Consider the following 27,638-nt stretch of genomic DNA (forward strand, 5'->3'; position numbering starts at 1 on the left):
CTACCTATAACCCAACCAAAAACTGACAAAAACCAAAACATTTCAAACAGACTTCATGAAAGGCACCCTCGAAGAGCAAGAGCCTGGCCAAGTGTGAGCAGAGAGTCCCTGGACTCAAGAGATAGTCTGTGCTGCTCACTGTCAGGTCACTATCACAGGTGTCCAGTCATTATTTGCTGAATGACTGACTCAAAAACTCCATAGATGGAGGGCAAGTTCCACCATTTCCAGCTCCTGCCTTGACCCAGAAACTCGGCCCATGAAGTAGCACTGCAGGGTTTTGAATGTGGCCCACATCTGCCCTGGTGCCATCTAGTGACCCTGGGAGTCCAGATGAACTGGGTGGAGCAACCTTCCCAGGCCCTCTCATAGGGGAAGATCCCTTTTTCCAGGCAGCGTAGCAGGGCTGAGAAAGAAGACGATGGTTTTGCTCTTTAGGTAATTCCCATCTCTCTCTTCCCTCCTCTCATTTAGCACCTTTGTGTTTCTTTGTCAGGAAGTGGGCTTTTTCCATCAATGATTGACTGGATAAAGAAAATGTGGCACATATACACAATGGAATACTATGCAGCCATAAAAAAGAATGAGATCATGTCCTTTGCAGGAACATAGACGAAGCTGGAAGCCATCATCCTCAGCAAACTAACACAGGAACAGAAAATCAAACACCACATGTTCTCACTCGTAAGTGGGAATTGAACAACGAGAACACATGGACACAGGGAGGGGAAGAGCACACACCAGGGATTGTTGGGTGTTAGGGGGCAGGAGGATGGAGAGCATTAGGACAAAGACCTAATGCACGTGGGGCTTAAAACCTAGATGACAGGCTGACAGGTGCAGCAAACCACCACGGCACATGTGTACCTATGTAACAAACTTGTATGTTCTGCACATGTATCCAAGAACTTAAAAGTAAAATTAAAAAAAAAAAAAAAAAAAGGAGGGGGCTTTCGCTTTCTCTCTAGTTTTCTGTCATGTTCAATAAGTTCCTTTCCACCAAATTTTAGAGCTTTGAAGAAAGGCTACAAAAATTCACCTTTGGATTTAAAAAAAAAATCGTATCTCACCAAAACACACAAATCACATGACAGATAACTTAGAGCAAACGTCTAGTATTCTAAAGAAAACAAACCAAAAGAAACAACAGGCAAAAAAACACCTCTCTGGTTTTGTCAAGAAACTTGTCTGAATATTTGAATATTAGTAGCCACATTTATCCCATATTTGCAAGGCAAAAAACTAAACTATAGCAACTAAACAGAGAGAAAAGAATGGAGTATGATCTGAAAGTGGCTACTGCTGCTTCATGAAGCTATCAGAAGTCAAATATCCTGGTAGTCTATTCTTTCTCATGCCTTAGCTGTAACAGAGAAGAACACTGGCTTGGAACAAAACAATGAGAAATGAGGAGGAACACACTTTGACACACAGCTTGAAGATGCTCGTTCTGCTTCACTGTGATGGCACGGCAAAGAAAATGAGCCCGCAGAGGGTTCAGATGTCCTTCGACACCAGACTTCGCCACTTACTTGTACTTCACTTATTTGTTACTTCTTCTATTCCTTCTCTCACTCACTTGCACATTCACCAACAAGTATTTATTAAGCACCTGCCTCGGTTCTGCCACAGGTGTGAGGAGGAGAACAGGAGTGAATGAGAACAAAAGGCGGCTTCAGCCACTGTAGGGACAGCACTCAGGGAGGGTGAGGTTTTTAAAGGCCCATGAAAATGTTCCAGACCTCAAAATAATTAGTTGGCTCCAAAATGAAAAAAGAAACTATAAAATTAGAAGTAATATACATTTAATTAAGTGTCTATGAAATATACCATCTCAACTATTTACAACTCAACTCACATATATGATGATATATATTATACACGGGATCTGTGGGACAGATATGAGATTGCATATATTTTAATACACTTGAAATGACATGGGGCAGAGCTTTCAAAAGTCCACGAAGGTCCTCAAATGTCCCCACATGATGGGCAGGACATCCCTCCTCTCCGAGGCACACTCCAGCTCCCAAGATCGCCTTGTGAAATCCTGAAGAAAGTCGCATCCCTGAGTCTCAGTTTCCTTATGGAAACAAAATAAAACCATGGTCCTCCGGGCAGTTTTGAGAACCAAATTAAAAAAGTACACTGGAAAGTATTTCATGGGCTGGCAGAGATGAAAAGAAAAAGTGTGAACTCCTTACATCTTTATTCCTCCAGGTGGTGAATGCCTCTCGCTATGTTTGATGCTACATACCTGCTGCCCGAGCAGGCACTCGGAAGGGAAACAGATCTCTACACTGCCTAAAAATAAGGCTGCTTCCGTGCCCTCTGGCAGCCAACAGATGTTCACGATGGACAAATTCACACACAAACCAGGATGCTTCGTGTACAGATAAAACTTGGTCCATATCATGAGACTCCAAACAGACAAAGGTTAAAAGGGGGTGTTGGCGGAAAGCTTATTTTAGTAAAAAATGAAACCGTTTTTCAATTCGTTTCAGTTCTAAGCAGACACCATCTTCTATTTGCCCTAAAAATGAGAAGCTAGAGACTGCTCCTCAATTCAGTTTTATTTCTCTCTTTTGTTGACACTTTGAGAAACACCTTAATTCTCCCGGCTAGCAACAACAGTAGGTAAAAGGGGAAAATACATTCAATTCTGGAAAGAAAGGATCACACAGCATAGCACAGAAATATATCCTAGGAGGCCATGTGATTTTATTCTTTGTCACTTTTCTCTTTTCCCTTTTCATCTCATGGACAACCATTTGGGGAATAGGGTAGGAGAGGGCTGGGGTGATGATGTGACCAGGTTAAAAGTGGCCCAGGACATAAAATAAAAAAATGAAGGAGGGGGAACAGTTACAAACTTCTGAAAATAGAAACTGACTGCCTCAAATGTGTTACTCCGGTACACCAGACCCTCCTTCTGAGTTCAAGATTCCCTTTGTGTCTCACCACAGGATGTGTTAAGATGATATACAGTGTGTTTAAATAAAACAAGAAAACAAACCAAGAAAAATTTAGCATTATGAAGAATGAGCGTCTACTAAAAATACTCTAAAATGACTTCAAACATGAAATCACATTTAAAAAATAACTTTTTAATGACAGGCATAAGTGACTCAGGAACATATGGATTAAATTTCCTTCAAAATGCATATGGCTTTAACAATTGGGGGAGACTTGTTTGGTTTGTAGGACAGCACTCTGAAAAGGAAAGAAGTCTGTCAAACGGTACTCACGTTAGCATCATTTTCTGGTGCTTTCTTTGGTGACGGAGTCAATTGGCCATAATGGCCATTACCTAAGAAACTTGGAACAGCTTCCTTGGACTTAGTTTAACTCCCTTTCCCTATTTAGGCAAAGTATTCAACACGTTTATAATAAATGACTCTCCCTCACCCCTAATATCTCAAGCATCAAAAACAGGTCTACTTCAGTTTAAAAAAAAAAAAAAAAAAAAAAAAAAAAAAAGGCTGAGCCGTGTTAGCCCAGAGCAAATGGCTATTGCCTCTTTGTGACAGTTGGGCACAGACTTATATACAGGGATGTTTTTCATTCTTTTAGCCCATTAGGAACTAAGGTCAAGAGACTGTCACTTTTTTTTCTTAAAAACACAAATTTTAGACAAAACCTGCAACAATCAGGCTCTGTGTTACCCGCCGAGCCTTGGTTTTTATCACACCAACCTCACACTCTCACCAATGCTACTGTCGCCACCACCGTGACTATAAAACACCTCAGGGTTCTGATGTGGGAAGAGTAGCTTCTAGTTGGTGGTGCCCATCTCACATCAGCCAGAGACAAAGCAACCCCTTGTTTATCCCTGCTTGACTTTTGGCCTGTGCCTATGCCTGGTCCATGCCTTGGACACATGGATGGTTAAAGAAAGAAAGAAAGAAAAAAAATCCCTTAGCAATCATAGTGCTTACTGTTTCCAAAAGGCACCCTCAAATATCATTTCCTTCCATCTTGGAGAACAGTTATGACAAGTACTGAACCCACTTCTTAGATGAGGAAATTGAGATCTGAGGTTCAGGGAAAAGCCACATAGCAACAACTAGCCATTCTGCAAACACTGATTATACTTTCATGCCTTGGCTTCTTTTATTGTTTCCGTTGGTTAATTTTTAATAGTCACCCCCTCAAGAAGGCCAACTACCCCACTTAAAAATGTCCTGTTTTCAAGGGTCAGAACAAATGCCACGTTTCAGAGAAAGTGCTCCAACATTCAACCTCCAAGTGCGATGCTCTTTTTTGTGTGTCAAGGGGGCTAGGTTACCATCTCAGGTTATTCAGTTAAACACTAATCAGAGTGCTGCTGTGAAGGTATCTGGCAGATGTGATTAAAGTCCATAATCAGCTGACTTTAAGGGAGATTATTTTAGATAATGTGGATGAGCCTGATTCAATTGGTCAAAAGGCTTTAAGAGCAGAGCTGAAACTTCCCTGAAGAAGAAGAAATTCTGCCTGTGGACTGCAGCTTCAGCCATGCGCCTGAGAGTTCCTGCTCACTCTTCTTGATGGCCTGCCCTACAGATTTTGGACTTGCCTGCTCAGCCTCCACAATCGCGTAAGCACTTCCTTGCAATAATAGCTCTTAATATATGTCCACTGGTTTTGTCTCTTGGTTGAACCTTAACTGATAAACCAGGTAATATCCCCTCTGTGTTCCTACAGTTTATACAACTCTTACATCATTTCCAGCTTATTGCTGGTACTGTAACTTCTTTGTAGGTAGGCTCATGTCTCCTATCTTTGTAAACCACAGAGCACTAAATATGTGCTGCAAGAATTAAATTATGTTATGCAAGAGCCCAACAGAGGGCGCTTCACCTTCCTATGAGATAAGTCAAACTCATACAAAATGCTCATGAAGAGATATAAGTAGCAAAAGAGCCTCATGGCCTTAGAAGTAATTTTACTGAAGAAATATTACTGTCACCTACCAACAGGTTACAGAGTTTCCCTTCATTGTACAGGACAGTCCTGTGCATGCAGGGTATTTAACATTCCTGGGTCCCTGGCACTGAATGAAAATTATATCCCCTTTATCCTGACTCCTATCATTTCAACAACCCAAAAGCCCTCTCACACACACGTTTGCAAATGCCTGTTGAGGGTATGGACACACTACGCCCTTCTCTAGCTAAGAATTATCTTCTTTCCACTATAACAATTAAAATGTATCAAGCTACAGAGAGAAAAATTACTACAACAATGACTTCTACAACGAGTTGTAGAATTACAGATCAGAAAAGTGGAATTCCACTAACAGATTATCATGAAGGCCAAAAGGCCCTCACATGCATAAAGTTAGAGGTGGGATAAGAATTCTCAACTTCAGATATTTTATTCAGGCTAATTTATATAATCTCTTTATTAATTCAACAAGTACTTAACAGCCCTCATATGAGCCAGACATAGTTTGTTACCAGATCATGGGAAAAAAGCTAGGAAGATTTTCATCAAGTATGGAGGGTACACTTGGGATATCCTAACTTGAAATATTTGTTATGTGGGATTTATGCAATTTACTCTTGGGAACTGAAGCCACCTCACAAAGAGTTGGTCCATCTTCTATAATAGATCTCAGATGATCCAGATCTGCACCACAGCATCATCAGGGACTCTATTAGAAAAACAAATTCTCAGACCCAATCCCAGGACAACTAAATCAGGAATTCTGAGAGTGGGATCCAGCAATGGTTCTCAAATTTTAGTGTACAACAGAATCATACCTGCAGAGCTTATTAAAACACAGAATCCTGCATCTCATACCCAAAGCTTCTGGTGCAGTAGATCTCCCATGCTCCACAACCCACCCCACTCCCATTTCTACCAAAAAAAAAAAAAAAAAATTAAAAAGGATGTGGTGGCCTATGCCTGTAGTCTCGGCTGACTATCCACAAGGTTGAGGTGGGAGGATTGCTTGAGCCCAGGAGTTTGAGGCCACTGTCCAAAAATGTGCATTTCTAACAAGCTTCCAGGCAACACTTTTAGAACTAGTGCTCTAGATCTGCACTGATACAATGGCCACCAGGCACACATAGCTACTTAAATTTATATGAATTAAAATTATGTATAGCTGAAAACTCAATTCCTCAGTTGCACTAAGTTGTACTTATTTCTACATCCTCACCTCCTATTATCCATTTGTAAATACATTCCACATGCTCAGCACTTGTGGCTAGTGGCTACCATATTGGACAATGAAAACACAGAGCACGTCCGTTACTGCAGATACTTCTAGTGAACAGTGTTGCTTTTGGGCTACTGAGGAGGCCCCTAGAAGAATCCCTTCTATCTAGTTAGGTACCATAGGCAGAGAAAACTGATACCAAGGATGAGCCTTACGGTGAAGAGTGCAAGGACAGATGGCCCAAATTGCAGGCATTGCTTGTGATTGACCTGATTCTCACCTGGGGAACTCTCCATAGCTCCAAGATGAGTAGCATCAAGGATCTATTTATTTAACACTAGTTAACTACTCTCCTAAATAATGCTGGAAAAGCTAGCAATTTACTGAGACAATCATATGGTTTTTGTTTTATGTGGCGAATCACATTTATTGATTTGCGTATGTTGAACCAACCTTATATCCCAGGAATGATGCCTCCTTGATCATGGTAAATTAACTTTTTGATGTGCTGCTATATTAGCTTTGCTAGTATTTTGTTGAGGATTTTTGTGTCTATGTTCATCAGTGATATTGGCCCGTGGTTTTTTTCCATTGTGTCTTTGCTATAAACTTTGTGCTTTTTCAAGCAGTTGCGGTTCTCCTGTCTAGCCCGCTGCCTCTAGACTATGCTGTAAGTCCTCTCAATAAACTCTATGTCTTGTTCACTGGCTCTGGGTCTCTTCTGTAGCCTGTCAAACATGATGCCATCCCTAAAAGTCAACAGGGGTCCAGGATGATGGCACCTGGAGCTCTACTAAGTCTCTCAATTTATACGACTCCGAGACTGAACTCTAACTCCTGTAAACCTGTACTACTTCCAACTTTCCAGCGGTTTTGGCCAAAAACCTTAGTCATTCTTCACTTCTCTCTCTCACAATTGCAAGCATTCTGTCCAAAAATCCTTTTATTTTACCTGCAAAATATGTCCAGAAGCTGACCTCTTTATATCTCCTTCACAGCTACTACCTAAGTGCAGCCGCAGTCCTCTCTTGCCTGGATTACTGCAGTGGACTCCTAACTGGTCTTCCGCTTTTACCCTTGCTGCTTCTATCAGTTTCCTAGGGTTGCTATAACAAATTATCGCAAACTGAGTTCCTTAAAACAACAGAACTTTATTCTCTTGCAGTTTGGGAAGCCAGAAGTCTGACATCAAGGTTGTTGGCAGGGTTGGTTCCTTCTGGAGGCTCTGCAGGAGAACCCATTCCATGCCTCTAGCCTTGGGTGGTGCTGACCATCCTTGGTGTTCCCTGGCTTGTGACTGCTCTCCAATCTGTCTTCACATGGCTCATTCATCTGTGTCTGCTTTCTCCATTTCTGTCTCTTATCAGGACACCTGTCCCTAACCCAGGATGGTCTCATCTTGAGATCCTTCCCTTATTTACCTGCAAAGAGCCTTATTTCAAATGAGGTCATACTTGGAGGTTCTGGGTTGTCATATCTTTCGGAGGATAGCATTTAGCCCACTGATGCTGCTCTATAAATTATTCTCAATACAGCAGCCACAGTGATCTTTCTAAGTTAAATTAGATTATGTTACTCCTTTGTGCAAAACCCTCTAATGGGTCCATCTCATTCAGGGAAAAATCAGAGTCCTAGGTGGCCTACAAGGCCCTGTGTGACCTGGTTCTTATTTCTACATCCTCACCTTCTACTATCTGTTTGTAAAGAACAGTGGCTCTCACTAGTGGATGTAAAAAGAAGTGAAAGGTTTTGAGATGTATCTTGAGTTACCATCAAGAAGGCTTGGTTACTCACTACGTCCAAAAGGCCACACTTGGAAAGGAATGAGCTGCAAAGGTATAAAAGAATTATAAATTCAGTTTGTACATGATGCATCTGAGATGTCCTTGAGTACATTTATATGTAATTTTAGAAGCTCAGAAAGAAAACTGGGCTGAAGAGATAAATTCGGAAGTTGCCAGCATATAAATAGCAACTAAAGCCTTGGGAGAAGAAATGAAGACCTAGAATTAAGTCATTAGGGAGGCTGATATTCAAAGGTAAAGTGGAGGTGGGTGGGCCTGCAAAGAAGACCCAGGAAAGAGACCAGACCATAGCGGGAAAGCCAGGAAAGTGTGACACTGGGAAAATAAGAAAGAAAAAAAGGAATGGTTTCAAGGAAGGAGTAGTTAACTATGTTAAGTAAATTTGGGGAAGCAAAGTGACTCCAGGCCTTAGCGACATAGAAGATGCAGGGGAACTTAGCTAGAACTGTTTCATTGGAATAATGGGAGTAGCAACATGATTGTAGTAGTAGAGGCAAGATTCAAAGTCGAAGAGGACAATATGAATGGAAATGGAAAGGCAAGGGATGGTTACTGAAAGGCTGCTGTGGGTTATTGCATACTCACTTGCTCTCTTCCTCTCTCTCTCAAGATAGGAGAGGACAGAGACTAAGAATATGTTTCAGTGTTGATGGAAGGGATCCAGTAGAGACTGAGAGGCTGAAGACACAAGGGAAAAGGGAATAATCAATGACAAAATATTTTTCTGAGAAGTTGCGGTAGGTGGGTGAAGGATTAGCTTTTGATAAGGGAAGAAGACTTCCCTGCCCAGGTGTCAGGAAGGAACAAGTTAAGTAGGGGGTGGTGAGTACAGAATAGGTACATTTGTAGTTTTCATGATGGGAGGTTGGGGGCATTACCTAGGGGTGGATTCCAGTTTCTTAGGGAAGGTCTAGGATAGTTGACAGGTTAATGTGCATGTGTAATAGGCTCAGTCTGCTCTGCTGAGTCATGTTCTCTAATAAGGCTTAGCTGCCAGATCCACGTTCCAAGAAGCCTAGTGGCCAGGCTCACTCAAGTCTGGGATTTTTCCAGGTAAGTGGAAGAAAGGCTGAGAAGCAAGGACATGGAAGGTATTTATAAGAACCAGAAATCTAAGCAGTGGAGGGAGGAAAGCAAGACCACAAAGTAAGGAATCAATGAACTGGAAAGGAAGACAAAGAACACTGGGAGTTGACTACTCAGAACACTGGAGTCACCTGCGAGTAATCAGAACTTCAAATGTTAAATCCATCAATGTGGAGAGCCCAGTGTATCTATTAACCAAAAGAAAAGTAAAGGGGTTTTAGATAAGCTACTTTACTACCAAGCACAAGTTTACTTTCTATCTAAGAGGACCAGAGGGAGCTTAATGCTGGAAAAGTAGGAAGGAGGTATTGTAATTCAAGGAATATCATTCCAAATCTGGATTCTGTACTATGATGCCTGGTAAATGATTCTAAGAAAAGGTGCTTTACTGATTTTGCTACAGCTGCTATAAGTGTTCTATATAGAAGTTTTACTGGATTATTTTACTCTCAAGCACAGTGGTTCTCAACCAGGGGTGATTTTGCTCCCCAGGAGACAAGTGGCAATGTCTGGGGACACTTTTGAGGGTCAGAACTAGGGGAGAGGTGCACTTGCATCTAGTGGATAGAGGCCAGGGATGCTACTTAACACCGCACAATACACAGGACAGTCACACTCACCTCCACAAGGAATCATCCAGCCCAAAGTTCCAATAGTGCCAAGGCTGAGAACCCCTGCTCGAGAACAAAAGCACTTGAAAAAGCAGGCTATTTACATCCAAGAGAAGAGGGCTCAAGTCGGGATCAAAGTAACCAACCATCTTCAAATTTTCTGTACCATAAACCTACCAGTGGCCTAAATAAGACTATCTTCATTTTCAGAAAAGGCATCAAAATAGGCAGAAAGGTACAAGCTTTACATGTGAGAAAGCATATGGTAGGTACCTAATGCCTTCCTCCTCCCTTGTCTGCCTTTTCTCATTTTCTTGTTTCTTTCTGGAAAGATAATCTGTGTTCTTCACTAGTTCCTGCATACTGGAACATTAAATTGCAACCACAAATTAATTTCAATAAAATCTTCTTACAAGAAGTAAATATAAAAGTCTGAAGAATTTAGTAAGATGGCCTTTTGCCCATATACAGAAATGATTAAAGACTAGACTGCGATTACATTCTGAGCAGAGTAACATAATTAGCAAATTTATGAATGGGTCTCCTTTTCACAGTTCTGTCAGGGCTAATTACTTGTATTAATTAGAACTGTCAACACATGAATATGCTTGTTGAAGCCACTTCCTATGGTAAAATATGAGACTTGTAAATATCAAGGCACTTGGAAAGACGCAAAGACTTTCATTTATTAGCAACTCTAAATGATGCAGAACCACTGACTGCACAATGAGCCTTGGGAATTGACTGTAAATAGATTCCTAGTTAATGAATTTGCTATTTTTTCTTTCTCGCTTAGGCATTAGTCTCAGTTTAGCCTTTGGATGAAATGTCCAATATATCACCACTTTAGACTGCAGCAAGGATAAGGAAAGAATTCCACAGGTTACTGGAAAGAGTAGCTGGGATGTCTAAGCTAAGCAGGAGGGAGTTCGCATCTCTTCTCTGATTGGTCTGAAATGGGTGTAAAATGAATTTTAAGAAATGATGAAGTGACAGGGGAAAGACACCCGAGGCATTAAGAATGACAGACTGAACATCAATTATAAGTCTATTTGAACCTGAGTAAGTGGGCAAGTTACTTAGCCTCTCTGCACCTTGGTTGCCTCACCTGAAAAATGGGGATCGCAAAAACAGGGACAGCAACAGAACCTGTAATGGGTTACCGCGAGCCTTATACAAGTTAATGTGTGGAAAGCAGGCAGACCAGTGGTCAGTACAAGGTATGTACCAGCTGTTACTGTTTTCATATTATCATCATCTGGATGGGGGTGGAAACACAGAGAACGGAGCATTCCTAAAATTAGATATACGGGCAATATACAGAGTGGTTAAGAGCTCTAGAGTCAGATAGGGCTGGGTTCACACCTGACTCCATCACTCACTCAGTTTCCTCTCTGCCTTAATTGTACCTTACTTCATGAGTTCTTGTGAAAAGTAAATGAAAAAAATGCATGAAATGTACTTGATATTCCTGGTACATAAAAGGGACTTGCTAAATGTTACTGCTTAAGTATTCATTACCTTTATTATCTTTTTGGAGAAATCTCCAAAATTGATTGAAATGGAAGTAAAAAGAACGATTTCTGTAAGTGACCTAAGATAGGTGAGGAGAGAAAACACGTGGAAGAGGAGAAAGAGAAAGAGGTAAGAAAAGGAAACAGACCCAGTGCCTTCCTGGTGCCAGTGCCCTCCATCTCCTGTCTCAGGTAAGCATCCCACTCAGCTGCCCCACGAGGAGGGTATAATATAACTCCCTACCCACAAAAATACCCATAATCCCTTAGGACCCCATTCACGGAGAAGGAAAGACAGAGCTGGGATTCCAACTGAGATGTGACTGACTGCAAAGCCCATGCCATGTTGAGGTTGTGAAAGCAAGGCTTGCAAAGGGCTGCCTTCATCACAGACTGAGGGGAATGGAGATTCTAGGGTCTTTCTGCCTACTCCTGCACCCCTTTTTTTTTTTTTTTTTTTTTTTGAGACGGAGTCTCGCTCTGTCACCCAGGCTGGAGTGCAGTGGCCGGATCTCAGCTCACTGCAAGCTCCGCCTCCCGGGTTCACGCCATTCTCCTGTCTCAGCCTCCCGGGTAGCTGGGACTACAGGCGCCGCCACGTCGCCCGGCTAGTTTTTTGTAGTTTTTAGTAGAGACGGGGTTTCACCGTGTTAGCCAGGATGGTCTCGATCTCCTGACCTCGTGATCCGCCCATCTCGGCCTCCCAAAGTGCTGGGATTACAGGCTTGAGCCACCGCGCCCGGCCTCCTGCACCCCTTTTTATGCTTTACATAAATTAAGTAACACAGCAATGAACCTCTTAATGGGCAGTGCTCGTTCTGGCTGGCTGGCTAAATCTCAACTGATAACCACCATCAAATAACTCCCATAAAACAATTGCAAATTAAGATCAGTTAGCAACAATCTACAAAAGCAGAATTCTTCTTGTTCTATGTTTATTGTACAAGGTCTTTCCAGATATTCAAATCTCTGACAGTGGAAAAAGATGAACCCCCTTAAGAGTGCTGCAGGGAGCATGAAGAGAATGGCTGAGGAGAGTGTCTGCTAAGGTCCCTCCCAACTCAAACATCTTATTTCTGAATATAGCGAGATGTCAATATTAGAGCTTATTTCAACTGGAAATCCACTTCTGTATATATATTAATTTATAGAATTAGACAGCTAATAAAATAAGTTGATAACCCCTAATTTTGTCTTGAAGTCAGGTAACACCTTACAAATCAATTTGGTCAAAATTTTAGAGCATCGAAATAACCTAACACATACAAAGAAAATTTAGTTGGAGGATGTTCTGGAACCTTTCACAAACATGCCCAGTTAAATATAAAGTAACAGAAAATCCACTGGTGTTCTTAATGACATGTTGGTCAGCCTTCCAATGCAATCAGCTAAAAGAGTGAAATTCCCTTATGCACAGAATAGGCTGGACATGAAGTGATGCCAAAATAACAGACTTATCAACACAAGAAAAGATGTTCAATGTAATTATTCATGAGGGAAACACACATGAAAATCACAACAAGATGGCACTGACTGGGTTAAGTTAAAAAGACTGACCATAGCAAGTGTTGGGGAGGGTAGGGAGGACCTTGAACTCTCAAACACTGGTGGAGAGAATGTAAAATAGACCCAGCACTTTGGAAAACAGTTTGACAGTTTACTAAAACATAAACGTGGCCAGGCACGGTAGCTCATGCCTGTAATCCCAGCATTTAGGGAGGCCAAGGTGGGTGGATCACAAGGTCAGGAGTTTGAGACCATTCTGGCTAACACGGTGAAACCCCATCACTACTAAAAGTACAAAAATTAGCCAGGTATGGTGGCGGGCACCTGTAGTCCCAGCTATTCAGAAGGCTGAGGCAGAAGAATCACTTGAACCCGGGAGGCAGAGGTTGCAGTGAGCTGAGATTGTGCCACTGCACTCCAGCCTGGGCAACAGGGCGAGACTCCATCTCAAAAACAAACAAACAAAAAAAACAACAACAGAAAAACGTAAACATACACTTTCCACACGACCCAATGATTCTACTCCTAGGTATGTACCTAACAGTAATGAAAGCATATGTCCTTAAAATTACTTGTAAATGAATGTTCACAGCTGCTTTATTTGCCATAGCCAAAAACGGGAAATCCAAATGTTTATCAGCAGGTGAATAGATAAACAAATTATGGTATATCTGTACAATGGACTACTACTTGGCAATGAAAAGGGATGAACTATTAACACACCTAGTGATATGGATAAACCCCAAAGTAGCTACGCTGAATAAATTAAGTCAGACAACAAAAATATATGTGGTATGTTTCTGTTTATAAAAATTTTACAAAATACAAACTAAACCACAGAGACAGAAGACCAGTGTCTTGTAGGGATAAGGATGGAGGAGGGTAGGAATAAATTACCAAGAAGCAGAGGAATCTGTTGGGTGTGACAGCTATGTTAATTATCTTGATTATGGGTTATATGTCAATAAAATGATAAAAATTAATCTTTACAAATTATTTGAGAAAAGAACAGACTTCACTTCATATCCAAATTAATAACTGTATAGCTCTCTACATGTTATACGGTGCCTTCTTAAACACCATCTCATTTGATCCTTACAAAAGAAGGTATTATTATTCCTAGAACAATTTTTGTACTACAACCCAAATTTCAGTTAAGAAATCGAGACTCAGTAGGCCCCACAATTCGCCACTGCTTTAATGAGATTTATGGGTTATCTGTTTGGCTCCTGAAGACATTTAGATTTGCTGAGGCTGCTCTATGCTAAAAAGAATTATTACCAATAGGATAAGGTGGCTCCGGGCATATATATTATGATCCTTAAGGTTTATCATGTTAACCATAGTATGGTTTTATAAAATCTTAAAATCCTTTAAGAGATCTCAAAAGATCAGAAAGGGGAAGAAAAAAAGCCTTATGTCTAGCTTTAACTGAATCAAGGGAATGAACTCAAAGAGGGATTAGGGACTGGGTATCCAACTCATGGAGTCTGTGAAAAAGAAATGGCCCAAGAATCTGGCATCTTGAAAATTTCAATATCCCAGCTTTACACACACACACACACAGAAAAATCCTTCATCCTAAACTCAAACTGCTCAATTTGGAATACCACACAGTAAGCCTCAGTTTTTTTCCTCTATTATTAGGATGATACACCTACTTTAAGAAAAAATAATTGCTTCATTGAGATTTTACTCAATAGCTTAATTGAGATTTCATTTCTATACTACACAATTCGCCTATTTAGAGTGGACAATTCAATGCCTTTTATGATATTCACAGAGGTGTATAATCATTACCACAATCAATTTTAGAACATCTTTATCACCCCCAAAGAGAAACTCTATGCCAATTAGCAATCACCCCCTATTTCTTCTCTCACTGCCCACCTGCTACCTTTAGCCCTTGGCCCCACCAATCCACTCTCTGTCTTCATGGATTGCCTATTATGGCCACTTCATATTGATCGAATCATATAAAGTGGCCATGTGTCACTGGCTTCTTTCACTTAGCATAATACTTTCAGGTTCATCCACATTGTAGCCTGTACGAGCACTTCATTACTTTTTAGGGCCATATAATATTCCATTGTATGCATACACATTTTATTTATCAATCTGATCAGCATTTGGGTTGTTTCTACTTTTTGGCTATTATGAATAATATTATAATAAATGTTCATATACAAGTTTTTGTGTAGGTATATGTTTTCATTTCTCTTAAAAACCAATGATGAATATATTCAGGTTAAACTGTATGTTTAACCTTCTGAGGAACTGCCAGACTATTGTCCGAAGCAGCTATACAATTTTACAATCCTATCAGTTTTGGGTGAGGGTTCTAATTTCTCTTTATCCTTGCTAGCCTAAGGTTGCCTTTAAAAATAATTATTATAGCCTTCCTAGGGGATGTGAAGTGGTATCTCATTGTGGCTTTGATCAGAATTTCCTTGATGGCTAATGGCATAGAGCTTATTTTCATGTGCTTGTGGGACTTCTGTATAGCTTCTTTGGAGAAACGTCTGTTCAGATCATTTGCCCATTTCTGAGTGGGCTGTCTTTTGGTTATTGAATTGTAAGAATTCCTTATATAGACTTGATAAAAGTCCCTTATCAGATACATGGTTTGCAAATATTTCCTCCCAATCTGTGATGATCTTTTCACTACTTTTTTTTCCTTCTTCTTTTTTTTGGGGGTGGGTAAAGAGTGGGTCTGGAGACTCAAGCTGGTCTTGAACTTCTGGCTTCAAGCAATTCTCATGTCTTAGCCTTCCAAAGTGCTGACATTGTAGGCATCACGAGCCACTGTGCCTGGCCTCTTTTCACTTTTTGATAGTACCCTTTGTAGCACAAACATTTTTTAGTTTTGATAAAGTTCAATTTATCTATTTTTCTTTTGTTGTTATTCTCTTGGTGCCTAATCCAAGGTCATGGAGATGTCCATCTGTATTTTCTTCTAAGACTTCTCCAGTGTTAGCTCTTACATTTAGATTACTGAGCTGGTTCCACACCTGATCCTGCATGTTACCCACTGTCAGTAGTAGCAAACCATATCAAGTGATTGATGTGCCTTCACATCGGGCCCTTTTGGTTATTTGTGCTTAAAACAATACTGGAATCTGGGGTGAATTTCATCCTCCCTTTCTGCCTCCATGGGCAGTATCACTAAAATGAATAAAGAATCGATTTTTGCTAAGATCTATTACAGATGGGAAATCCCATAAACGTCAAAGATACCACATTGAGACCACCAATCAAGAAATATTCTTATCTTTTTCAACCTTGAAGTAGTAAGTAAACAAGAGCACAGAAGCAGGTGTGGAGGACACACATAAGCTAGAAGGACAGAGGAACACAATAAGGGGTGATTTGGCCCTGGAACATCACATTGCCAAAGAGCTGGTCTAACTGCCAGAAGCCACGCAGGTCAATGACACCACGATCCCTCTGTCTCTGTGTCATGCTTAGGATTCCTGCAGCTCACTGCTTCTGGCTAGTGTCCTTTCCTATATCACTTGCTGCAGCTTCTGTCATTTGTCCTAACGTTTCTGAGCACGGGGGAGGCAGATCTTTCTGTTAGCAGTTCTGGGGAAGAGGAAACCTAATAATTAGAAGATTCTGGGCTCCAAGTCATTTCTCTACTTGGAATTCTAACAAAGATGTCAGAGTACAAAAGATATAGCCCAAACATAGATGAACACTGACAACAACAACAACAACAAATTTTATCTTCCCAGCAGAATGTGTGACCTACACCCTGAAATCATGAGCAGGAGACCTTGGGGACTGGTGATAATAGGTAACACATGATAACACCAGGCTTGCGTGTCTTCTGGGGAATGAATCAAATATGGAACCTACTACTGCAGCTATTACTAAAGACACAAGGGCATGGGCGTGTCTGGAGAGGCCAGAAGACTGGCTAGCAGAGGGGACCACATCAATGCTAAAATGTGAGTCTGGGGAGAAGGCTGAATGGGACTGTGCGCCTCAGGATAGAGACAGGCACGGCTTAGTGGGGCGTGGGAGCAAGCAGAGCAAGTCCCACTTACTCACAGTGGGACTCCCAGAGGGGACGCCAAGAGATTGAGAAACAGTGTGAGGTTCCGATGGTACTTTGATAGCACAGAATTTGAATTCCACTGACTAATCATACAATCTGTGTAACTCATTTCATCTTTCTGTGTATCAGTTTCCAAATCTCTGAAATGGCACTTCGTAGGGCTGTCATGGGGATTGCAATATGTGAATCCAAGTAAAGCACTAACCCTAGCATCTGCATGTGCTAAGCACTCGGTAGATAATCGTTACTTGTTAGGGATTAAATTATGTCCTCCCCCACCAATTCATTTATGGAAACCCTAACCCCCAATGTGACTGTATTTGGAGATTCGGCCCTGAAGAGGCAATTAAGGTTAAATGCGGTGATGGGGTGGAGCCCTAATCCAACAGGACTGATGTCCTTATAAGCAGAGGGAGAGGCTCCAGGGATGTGTGTGCACAGAGAAAAGGCCAAGTGAGGACACAGTGAGAAGACAGCCACCTGCAAGCCAAGGGGCAAGGCCTCAGGAGAAACCAAGCCTGCTGGTACCTTGATCCTGGACTCCTAACCTCCAGAATTGTGAGAAATAAGCTTCTGTTGTGTAAGCCACTCGGTCTTTGGTATTTTGTTATGGCATCCCTAGCATGCAGATATATTACTGTGAACAGCAAAACCAGTACGGGAGGACACAGCTGGGCTGACATGACACTGTGGTCCCATTCTGAAAGATCAGTGACCCTAGGTGCTAAAAAGCTGCATATTGTACAACAAAGAGTAACATCAAAACAACATTCAGAAAAGCTGTATGTGCCCCTGGGGCAAGGTGAGAGTGCTTAACCTGCTCTAACAACTTTCAACAAGCTTTAATGCAAAACATCGCAACCTTAACTGTGGCTTTCTAATTAATGACTTGCTACCTTACGTGGTTCCAAGATCTTGCAAAACAAGCACATGGATCCCTTGACTGAGGTTTGGGTAGGGTGTGCAAACAGGGCTCCTGTCTCCCACCTTCTGACACTACCAACTGCATCTCCCTGATGACATCATCAAGGTCTCAGGCAGAGCCAGGCAGGGCATCCAAAAGAAGAGCTCACTCCCCCTCAGCCAAGCGACTCTCCCTGAGCCCTCAAGGTCCTGTGAATTCTTGGCCCCAGTCTACTGCCTGACTCACTGCTTGGCAACTTCTCCTGCTTTCAGTGCCCTCAAGCATACCAATCTCTCCCCCACCTTGATACTGCTGGAAGGCAAGTCCCTCTGGGTGAACGCTCCCCACTGCGCCTGCTCCCACCCCTAACACATCCCGTCATACATGTATGAACATGTGTTATATGAACATACTCTCTCCTCCCTAACCACTGCCCCCCTTCACTCCTTCTCATCTTTTAGGCCTCAACCTAAATGTTAATTATCATCTCCTTAGAAAGGTCTTTGGTGACCCTTTGCCCCACTAGTTTCCTCTCCCAATCCCATTACTTTTTCAACCATACCGATCTATTTTCTTCATAGCTCTGCCTCCAAATTTAACTACCTTTATCAGTCCATCTGCCTATCTATCCCTCTGTCCATCTCTTCATCCTCTCTCCTGTCTCTTTCTCTCTCTTTATTTTTGGTTGGGGGGCGGGGTGGGCAATGATATTTAATACCAGATGAAAAGTTGAAAGAACAAAGCAACTTATTTGCTAGTGACTAGAAATCATTATTTTCTTCTAATATTTTTATTGTCACTAAAGTCTAGTTGTATCACAGGAAAGCTAAAAACTATTACCTTGTTATAAAATAATAAAAACAAAACAAGGGATTATTAAATCATGGGTTCTTAAATCTATAAGCACATTCTCTTGATCATGGTAGGTACTCCACAAATTTTTGTTGATAAAAATGAACCTATGGTCTAAGAAATATCGATATTCCGAATTTAAAAAAATCAATCACCCTCACTATTAATAATTAATCTTCTATTAGGAAGAAACAAATCAGGCCTTAGACTTCCTTAAAGTCTCAAGTTTTACACATACATTTTAGCTAACTTCTTTCCCCCAAGGGAAATTATAGATGAGAAAAACTTATCTATGTATCTCTGTCTCTCTCTTCCCCCTCCCTGTCTTCTTTACTGTCCAGTTTCTCCACTCAGGGTTTGGGTGCTGTCTGTTTTATTTACCATCCTCTCAGCACAGCACCGGAAACACAGTAGGTATTTGATCAACAGTCATTAAATGAACGCAAGCTATGAGCGCCTAGGAAGAAGAGCAGCTGACTTCCATTTAATCTCATCCTGTGCTTCAGAGGACGTGGTGGGAGGAGGATGGTGCAATGCCACCCACCCTCTTCCCACATGTGAGAGCAGCCAAAATAACCAGGTAACTAACATTAAACGTAAAATGGCAGAGATGTCCTGCTACAGTCTTCCAATACCTGTTAGGTTGTCAGCTTTCATAATTTTGGTCTTAAGAACACATCACCAAAATGATCGCTGGAACTCGTTAAAACTTAAAATAAGTTTTAAAATAATGATCTTCCCACCTCTCTGTAGTTGTTCCCAAGATGCTTCTCAAAGTGAATGTAGGTACCAGAGGATTTTACCGACAATCCTCTAAGATGGCTGGAGAATAGCTCATGATGGTCAGAATGTGCATTATTGCTTCCTGAAGAATTTAACTTTTTTGACTGTATATTATAGTTAAAACAAACTTAGGTGATAAGGTAGAAACAGCTTTGAATGAGGAGTGTAATGATGTAGATTCCAAGATAAGCCTAGGGATTGATAGGCCATGTGGCTCTGAGTTCATAACAACCTCTCTTTCTAAGGTGCAGAGTGCCAAGGCAGTCTGGACCTGGCCATTTCTAAGGCCTTAGAATAACTATATTACTGAGGACTCTGTGTAATTCTTATAGGACCAAATCGCTGCCATTTGGCTCTCAAACTAACACTTTTCCACAGTTTCAAAAAGTGTCAGCTGAGCTGTCCTTAAATGCCGCACCATGCCATCAGGTTATAATCGTCTCTAATTGGTGCTCATGTGAATTGCAACTTTCCTAACCACTAAAGACCTGAAAAAAAATTTCATTCCTCTCTAATAAGAAACATGTCAAAAGGCAGTTTTTTGAAAGGACCACAAGCAATGACGATTAAAATTCACTGTATTAACATTCCTCATAAGTAAAGACTCAAGCCTAAAGAATACACACACAAAAAAACCCACGGTATTATACATTTTCTTAATTGCATCAATTCCAATAAGAATTGGAATGTGATGAAAGTTGGTCTTAATGGCTTCTTTTTTCATCATGGAGACAAATTAGGAAAATATTACCACTTTCCTTTCATCCATCCATCCACCCGTCCCATCCCACCCCATTCCTAAACATTCCCAATCATCTGCTGTCCTTCTCTTTGGTTAGCATTCGTTTATAGGTAGTAGCTATTTTTGTTGATGCCTTACTAGTTCCCTCCACCCAACCTCCCTCCCTCCCTCCCTCCCTGTCTCTCTCTTCCAGTTGACCACATTCCCTGAGGGCAGATAATTTGGTTCTTATCTTTCTTTACATGGGGTGGGTGTTGGGGTGGGGGAGAAGCTATCTTGCTCATACCTGGCACGATATACATTTTCTATATGTTTTAAATTATGTATAAAACATGGAGGGCATTCAGCAGATGATACTATGTGTATCTTCAACTTAAAAAAAAAAAAAAAAGTCAGGCCGGGCATGGTGGCGCATGCCAGCACTTTGAGAGGCCAAGGCAGGCAGATCACATGAGGCCAGGAGTTCGAGACCAGCCTGGCCAACATGGTGAAACTGAGTCTCTACTAAAAATACAAAAATTAGCTGGGCGTGGTGGCATGTGCCTGTAATCCCAGCTATTTGGGAGGCTGAGGCATGAGAATCACTTGAACCTGGGAGGCAGAGGTTGTACTGAGCTGAGATAGTGCCATTGCACTCCAGCCTGGTTGACACAGCCAGACTATAAAAAAAAAAAAAAAAAAAAAAAAAAAAAAAAAAAGGAAGCACCCACTACCTCACTAGCTTCTGCTACAGCTTCTTGGGAGATACAAAAATAAATAACGGCCTCTCACTTGGATTCTCAAGGAACTCGTCTCCTAAGAGGAGATAAAGACCTGTTAGCATCACCTGAGGAGCTTATAGAGCAATTCCAGTGCTTGGGCTGCACGCTACCATCTCTGTGCATGCTCCTTCACCCAGGCCCACGAGCTACAGATTCTGATTTGTTCTGGGGCCAGAGCACTGGTAACATTTCAAAGCTCCCCAAATGATTCTACTAGGTAGCCGGGGTTGAGAAAAACCAAAATTTCTGAGAGAAACATCTCCTCTAGTTATTTAAAATTATTAGCAAAGTATATCTTTGGTCTTTCTTGAATTGTAGTCCTCGGATACATGCACAATCTCCATTAATTCACTGAAACATGCTGGACAACAAAGGTTATTCTCTTTCGTTTAGAAATCACCTGAAGACATTGCAACTATGAATATATTTAGTTCTTGATGTGAGTTGTATCTTACATAAAAGTTCACTCTCCTTTATTTATTCTTAACATCATCTTTAAATTCTACCTTTCCATTGAATTGGAAGATTATATAGACAGCTGTTAACTGTGGGTTGGAAAACATTTGGGATTTCATATTCCCTGGCCTTTCCCAGATATCCACTGAAGACCCTGAAAATATTTAATCATGAAATCTACATTAGAAATTCCCATAGGAAGCTTAAAGTTTGACCAGTAAATCATTAATAGCCAACACTTATAAAAATCAATTTGAAATGTTTTCATGAATGTTTTACAAACAAAACTCTAATTTGCTAAATTTTCTAATTTCACTTCAATAGGAATGAGTATGAGAACAAAAAATATGAGTTAATGAAACAAAGTATTGGTAGCATTTAGCAGAATACTAATATTAATAATAGTATTATTATGTTATTGTTATTGGCTGAATTGTATATTCTCAGAATTCACATGTGGCAGCCCTAAACCCCAGTACTACAGAAAGTGACTGTAATTGGAGACAGAGCCTTTAAAGATGTGATGGAGTTAAATGGAGGCCATTAGGATACCCACAGGCAGAAGGGCGATATTCCCCTACTAGAAGAAAATGGAGGGGAAGAGCTCCATCACGTTGGTCTGGGCAATAATTTTTTAGATATGACCCTGAAAGCATGGTGGACAAAAGCAAAAATAGACAGACAACATTACATAAAACGAAAAAGCTTCTGCACCGCAAAGGAAACCATCAACAAAGTGAAGAGACAACTGATGGAATGGGAAAAATTTCATGTCTGCAAACCATACATCTGATAATGCATTAATATAAAAAACATATACGAAACTCAACTCAACTCAAAGGCAAGAAAACAACCCAATTTTTAAAATGGACAAAGGACCTGAACAGACATCTCTCAAAGGATGACATAGGAATGGCCAATAGGTATGTGAAAAATGCTCACTAAACATCAGGGAAATGCTAATTGAAACCACAGTGAGGTATCACCTCACACTTGTTAGAATGGCTATTATCGAAAAGATGAAAGATAAGCGTTGGAGAGGATGTGGAGAAAGGGGAACCCTTGCACACTGCTGGTGGGAATGTAAGTTGGTACAGCCATTCTGGAAAACAGCATGGAGGTTCCTCTAAAAGAACTGAAGTCAGCAGGTTGAAGAGATATCTGCACTCCCATGTTCACTGAGGCATTATTCACAATAGCAAGTAACAAACCTAAGTGTCCATCAACAGGTGGATGAATAAATAAAACGTGGTAACACATACACGATGAATACTATGCAGCCTTAAAACAGAAAGAAATCCTCCATGTTGTTGGAAATGACAACATGGAGGAACCTGGAGGACAGTACATTAAATAAAATAAGCCAGGCACAGAAAGACAAATACTGTGGGATCTCACTTATATATGGAATCTTAAAAAGCTGAACTCACAGAAGCAGAGAACAGAAGGGTGGCTACGGGGCTGGAAGTTGGGGAGACCTGGGTAAAAGGGTATAAAATTTCAGTTAGATAGAGATCTATCTATGATACAGTGACTGTACAACACAGTGATTGTACAACACAGTGACTACAGTTGATAACAATGTATTGTATTCTTAAAAATCATTAGGAGTAGATTTTTAGGGCTCCTATCACAAAAACTAAGGATGTGAGGTAACTTATGTTAATTAGGTTGTTTAGCCATTCCACAATGGATTTACATTTCAAAACACTGTGGACTACGTGAAAAATAAATACAATTTTCATCAACTAAAATAATTAATTTTTACAAATAAGGCCATTAGAGTGACCCTTAATCCAATCTGACTAGTATCCTTATAAGAGATGGAAATGTGGATGCAAAAAGGGACACTAAGGACACATGCACAGAGGAAACAGCATGGGAGGACATGGGGGAAAGGCCATCTGCAAGCCGAGGAGAGCAGCCTCAGGAGAAGCCAAACCTGTCAGCACCTTGATCTTGAACTTCCTGCCTCTGGAGATGTGAGAAAATACATTTATGTGTTTAAACTACCCAGACTGTAGTATTTAGTTATGACGGTCCTAGCAAACTAATATAATTATTAATCAGATTATTAATACAAATATCACTATTATTATATCCTACCAATACAACATGAAAGGCAAAACAATGTAACAATAAAGTACATACACTGTGAAATGAAACTGACTGGGTTCCATCCAATCTCAGCCCTACCCTTTATTAGCTATGGGACCTATGTCAGCCTCCCAGCCATGTGCACATGCATGTACACACACACACACACACACACACACGTCACTTACAATGCTGCTGGTATATACGCTATGACTCACTTAAATTCCTTGCCCCCAACTTCCCCTAACCTAACAGAGTGGTCTTAAAACCCAGATTTTTACTTAGGATTGTCTTGGCTATATGGGCTCTTTTGTGGTTCCATATGAAATTTAAAGTAGTTTTTCTAAGTATGTGAAGAAAGTCAATGGTAGCTTGATGGGAGCAGCATTAAATCTATAAATTACTTTGGGCAGTACAGCCATTTTCATGATATTGATTCTTCCTATCCATGAGCATGGAATGTTTTTCCATTTGTTTGTGTCCTTTATTTCCTTAGCATTCATTTGTAGTTCTCCTTGAAGAGGTCCTTCACATCCCTTGTAAGTTGTATTCCTATTTTATTCTCTTTGTAGCAACTGTGAATGGGAGCTCACTCATGATTTGGCTATTATTGGTGTACAGGAATGAGTGATTTTTGCACATTGATTTTTGTATCCTGAGACTTGGCTGAAGTTGCTTATCAGCTTAAGAAGCTTTTGAGCTGAGACGATGGGGTTTTCTGGATGTAGGATCATGTCATCTGAAAACAGAGACGATTTGACTTCATCTCTATTTGAATGCTCTTTATTTCTTTCTCTTGCCTGACTGCCCTAGGCAGAATTTACAGTACTATGTTGAATAGGAGTGGTGAGAGAGGGCATCCTTGTCTTGTGCTGGTTTTCAAAGGGAAGGCTTCCAGCTTTTGCCCTTTAAGTATGATATTGGCTGTGGGTTTGTCATATATGACTCTTATTATTTGGAGGTATGTTTCTTCAGTACTCAGTTTATTGAGAGTTGTTAACATGAAGGGATGTTGAACTTTATTGAAAGCCTTTTCTGCATCTATTGAGATAATCATGTGGTTTTTGTCGTTGCTTCTGTTTATGTGATGAATTATGTTTATTGATTCCTGTATGTTGAACCACCCTTGCTTCCGGGATGAAGCCAACTTGATTGCGATGAATAAGCTTTTGATGTGCTGCTGGATACATACACTTCAGAACTTGTTATTGGTCTATTCAGGGATTTGAATTCTTCCTGATTTAGTCTTGGGAGGGTGTATGTGTCCAGGAATTTATCCATTTCTTCTAGATTCTCTAGTTTATTTGTGTGGAAGTGTTTCTAGTATTCTCTGATAGTAGTTTGTATATCTGTGGGATCAGTGGTGGTATCCCCTTTATCATTTTTTATTGTGTCTATTTGATTCTTCTCTCTTTTCTTCTTTATTAGTCTGGCTAGCAGTCCATTTTGTTAATCTTTTCAAAACACCAGCTCCTAAATTCATTAATTTTTTGAAGGGTTTTCATGTCTCTATCTCCTTCAGTTCTGCTCTGATCTGTTATTTCTTGTCTTCTGACTTCAAACTATACTACAAGACTACAGTAACCAAAACAGCATGGTACTGATACCAAAACAGATATATAGACAAATGGAACAGAACAGAGAACTCAGAAATAATGCCACACATCTACAACCATCTGATCTTTGACAAACCTGACAAAAACAAGCAATGGGGAAAGGATTCCCTATTCAATAAATGATGTTGAGAAAACTGGCCAGCCATATGCAGAAAACTGAAACTGGTCCCCTTCCTTACATCTTACACAAAAATTAACTCAAGATGGATTAAAGACTTAAATGTAAGACCTAAAACCATAACAACCCTAGAAGAAAATCTAGGCAATACTCTTCAGGATATAGGCATGGGCAAAGACTTCATGACTAAAACACCAAAAGCAATGGCAACAAAAGCCACAATTGACAAATGGGATCTAATTAAACTAAAGACCTTCTGCACAGCAAAAAGAAACTATCATCAGAGTGAACAGGCAACCTACAGAATGGGAAAACATTTTTGCAATGTATCCATCTGACAAAGGGCTAATATCCAGAGGCACTTAAACAAATTTACAAGAAAAAACAACCCCATCGAAAAGTGGGCGAAGGACATGAACAGACACTTCTTGAAAGAAGACATTTATGCAGCCAACAAACATACGAATAAAAACTTACCATCACTTGTCATTAGAGAAATGCAAATCAAAACCACAATGAGATACCATCTCATGCCAGTTAGAATGGTGATCATCAAAATGTCAGGAAAAAAACAGATGCTGGAGAGGATGTGGAGAAATAGGAACATTTTACACTGTTGGTGGGAGTGTAAGTTAGTTCAACCATTGTGGAAGATAGTGTGGCGATTCCCCTAGGATCTAGAACCAGAAATACCATTTGACTCAGCAATCCCATTACTGGGTATATACCCAAAGGATTATAAATCATTCTACTGTAAAGACACATGCAAATGTATGTTTACCGGGGCACTACTCACAATAGCAAAGACTTGGAACCAACCCAGATGCCCATCAATGATAGACTGGATAAAGAAAATGTGGCACATATACACCATGGAATACTATGTAGCCATAAAAAAGGATGAGTTCACGTCTGTTGCGGGGACATGGATGAAGCTGGAAACCATCATTTTCAGCAAATTAACATGGGAACAGAAAACCAAACACCCCATGTTCTCACTCACAAGTGGGAGTTGAACAAAGAGAACACATGAATATAGGGAGGGGAACATCAAACACTGGGGTCTGTCAGGGGGTGGGAGGTTAAGGGAGGGATAGCATTAGGAGAAATACCTAATGTAGGTGACAGGTTGATGGGTGCAGCAAACCACCATGGCATATGTATACTTATGTAACAAACCTGCACATTCTGCACATGCATCCCAGAAGTTTAGTAACAATAATTTTTAAAAACCAGATTTGATCTGGTTTCCACTGTCCTCAGGATTAAACACAAAACCTTTAAACATATCATACTGAGCTCTTCACAACTTGATTCCTACTTATCTTTGCACTCTGATAAATTGCAATCCTGCCCCACAAATCTCCCCATGAATAATACATTGCAGCCACAACCAACTTAATTCCTCCAACAGATTATAAGACTGTATCTCCCTATTCCTGGGCTTTTATCTGTTTTCTTTGCTCCCCTCACTCCTCTATGAAAATCCTTTACTAGGGTCTCATTACATTCAAGGCGAAACCAAAATCCAAGATAGGCCATGGCCAGGACCTTACTAATTCAAATTTGCCATCAATACCCAGATTGTCCAAAACTTAGACTTTAGACATTGATTTACATGACAAAGGATGTTCACTACCTAATTATTCTGTCAATCTTTAAGCCAAATAAGGTGACAGAATATATTATAATATCACTACAGCCACTCAGAAGGAAAATCCATGAATTCTAAGTTTAGAGTGAATGATATCCCATTTGTATACCTCTCTTTTCTATTTGTTGTAGGTATAATTTTCAGTGATTTTTTTTTTTTTTTTAGTGTTAAGTAGTCGTCTACTCGTGTAACTGCAAACAGCAGAGAAAGACATGCTTTTCAGAAAACACAAGTCTTGGCATTTTTAAGGAGAGTGCTCCTGCGGTCTCATTATTCTGCCTGTTAATTGACAGGAAAGAACGTCCTAATTGCTTATTAACTCTGACAGTGTCCCCCTAGCCTGGTGGCAAGGTCTAAGAGATACAGAGTGCACAGCAATTGTACAATTGCTGCTCCTCCAGGGGCACAGAGCCTCAGGTTCAAGCAGCTACAGAACAGCAGATGTTTTTATTTTGGTTTTAAAAACTCCTATCTACAATAGAGTAGAATTTGGTGATAGATTATTTTCTCCTCACAGTAATAAGATGAACCACGCTGCTGATTAAATATTATTTTCTTGGGCCAAAACGTCCTTCACAGCCATTGCATATGGAAGTCATCCTTGGTTAGACTGAATCTGCCAAAATGACAACTGATTTAAGAGGCACCCAGTGCTCTTTCACTTCCACCCACCCCTGTTGCAACCACCAGCAAGACTATACTGAGCAAAGGCATAAGAGAAACAAGCCATCAACACAGGCCAGTGCCCTGTCAACAATGACCACTTGGATCCCTTCCTCAGAGCACACAGGGAAATCCAGAAGTCCACTGCACAGGTGCGCCTACAGACCAAGAAGCACTGTTTATGTGCTTTTGTAATATATAAAACTTTAACATAACAATGAGCAAATAACGAAGGCTGCCAACGGGGGAGGAAATGCGG

The 27,638-nt window shown here is 40.6% G+C and overlaps 1 protein-coding gene and 1 non-coding gene across 15 annotated transcripts in view; one reads left to right on the forward strand and one right to left on the reverse strand.

Moving 5' to 3' along the window:
* Window positions 1–27,638, reverse strand: part of RHBDD1 (rhomboid domain containing 1) — a 214,585-nt gene that overhangs the window by 74,901 nt on the left and 112,046 nt on the right. For 2 of the 14 annotated variants that reach the window (XM_033230036.1, XM_033230032.1), the window contains one exon: window positions 5,362–5,638. The exons of 11 other annotated variants lie outside the window; for them this stretch is intronic. In XM_033230036.1, the coding sequence (XP_033085927.1) occupies window positions 5,565–5,638 (74 nt within the window). In that variant the 3' untranslated portion in view covers window positions 5,362–5,564. Of the gene's footprint in view, window positions 1–5,361; window positions 5,639–9,659; window positions 9,714–27,638 lie in introns of those variants that run through there. One more of the 14 variants, XM_033230029.1, reaches the window with a different exon arrangement.
* LOC117095513 lies at window positions 3,750–3,884 on the forward strand. The gene has a single exon (XR_004442047.1). It is a non-coding gene; the product is annotated as a small nucleolar RNA SNORA48 (small nucleolar RNA).

The sequence above is a fragment of the Trachypithecus francoisi genome, unplaced genomic scaffold, assembly GCF_009764315.1.
Source record: "Trachypithecus francoisi isolate TF-2019V2 unplaced genomic scaffold, Tfra_2.0 Lachesis_group13, whole genome shotgun sequence".
Taxonomy (NCBI): Eukaryota; Metazoa; Chordata; class Mammalia; order Primates; family Cercopithecidae; genus Trachypithecus; species Trachypithecus francoisi.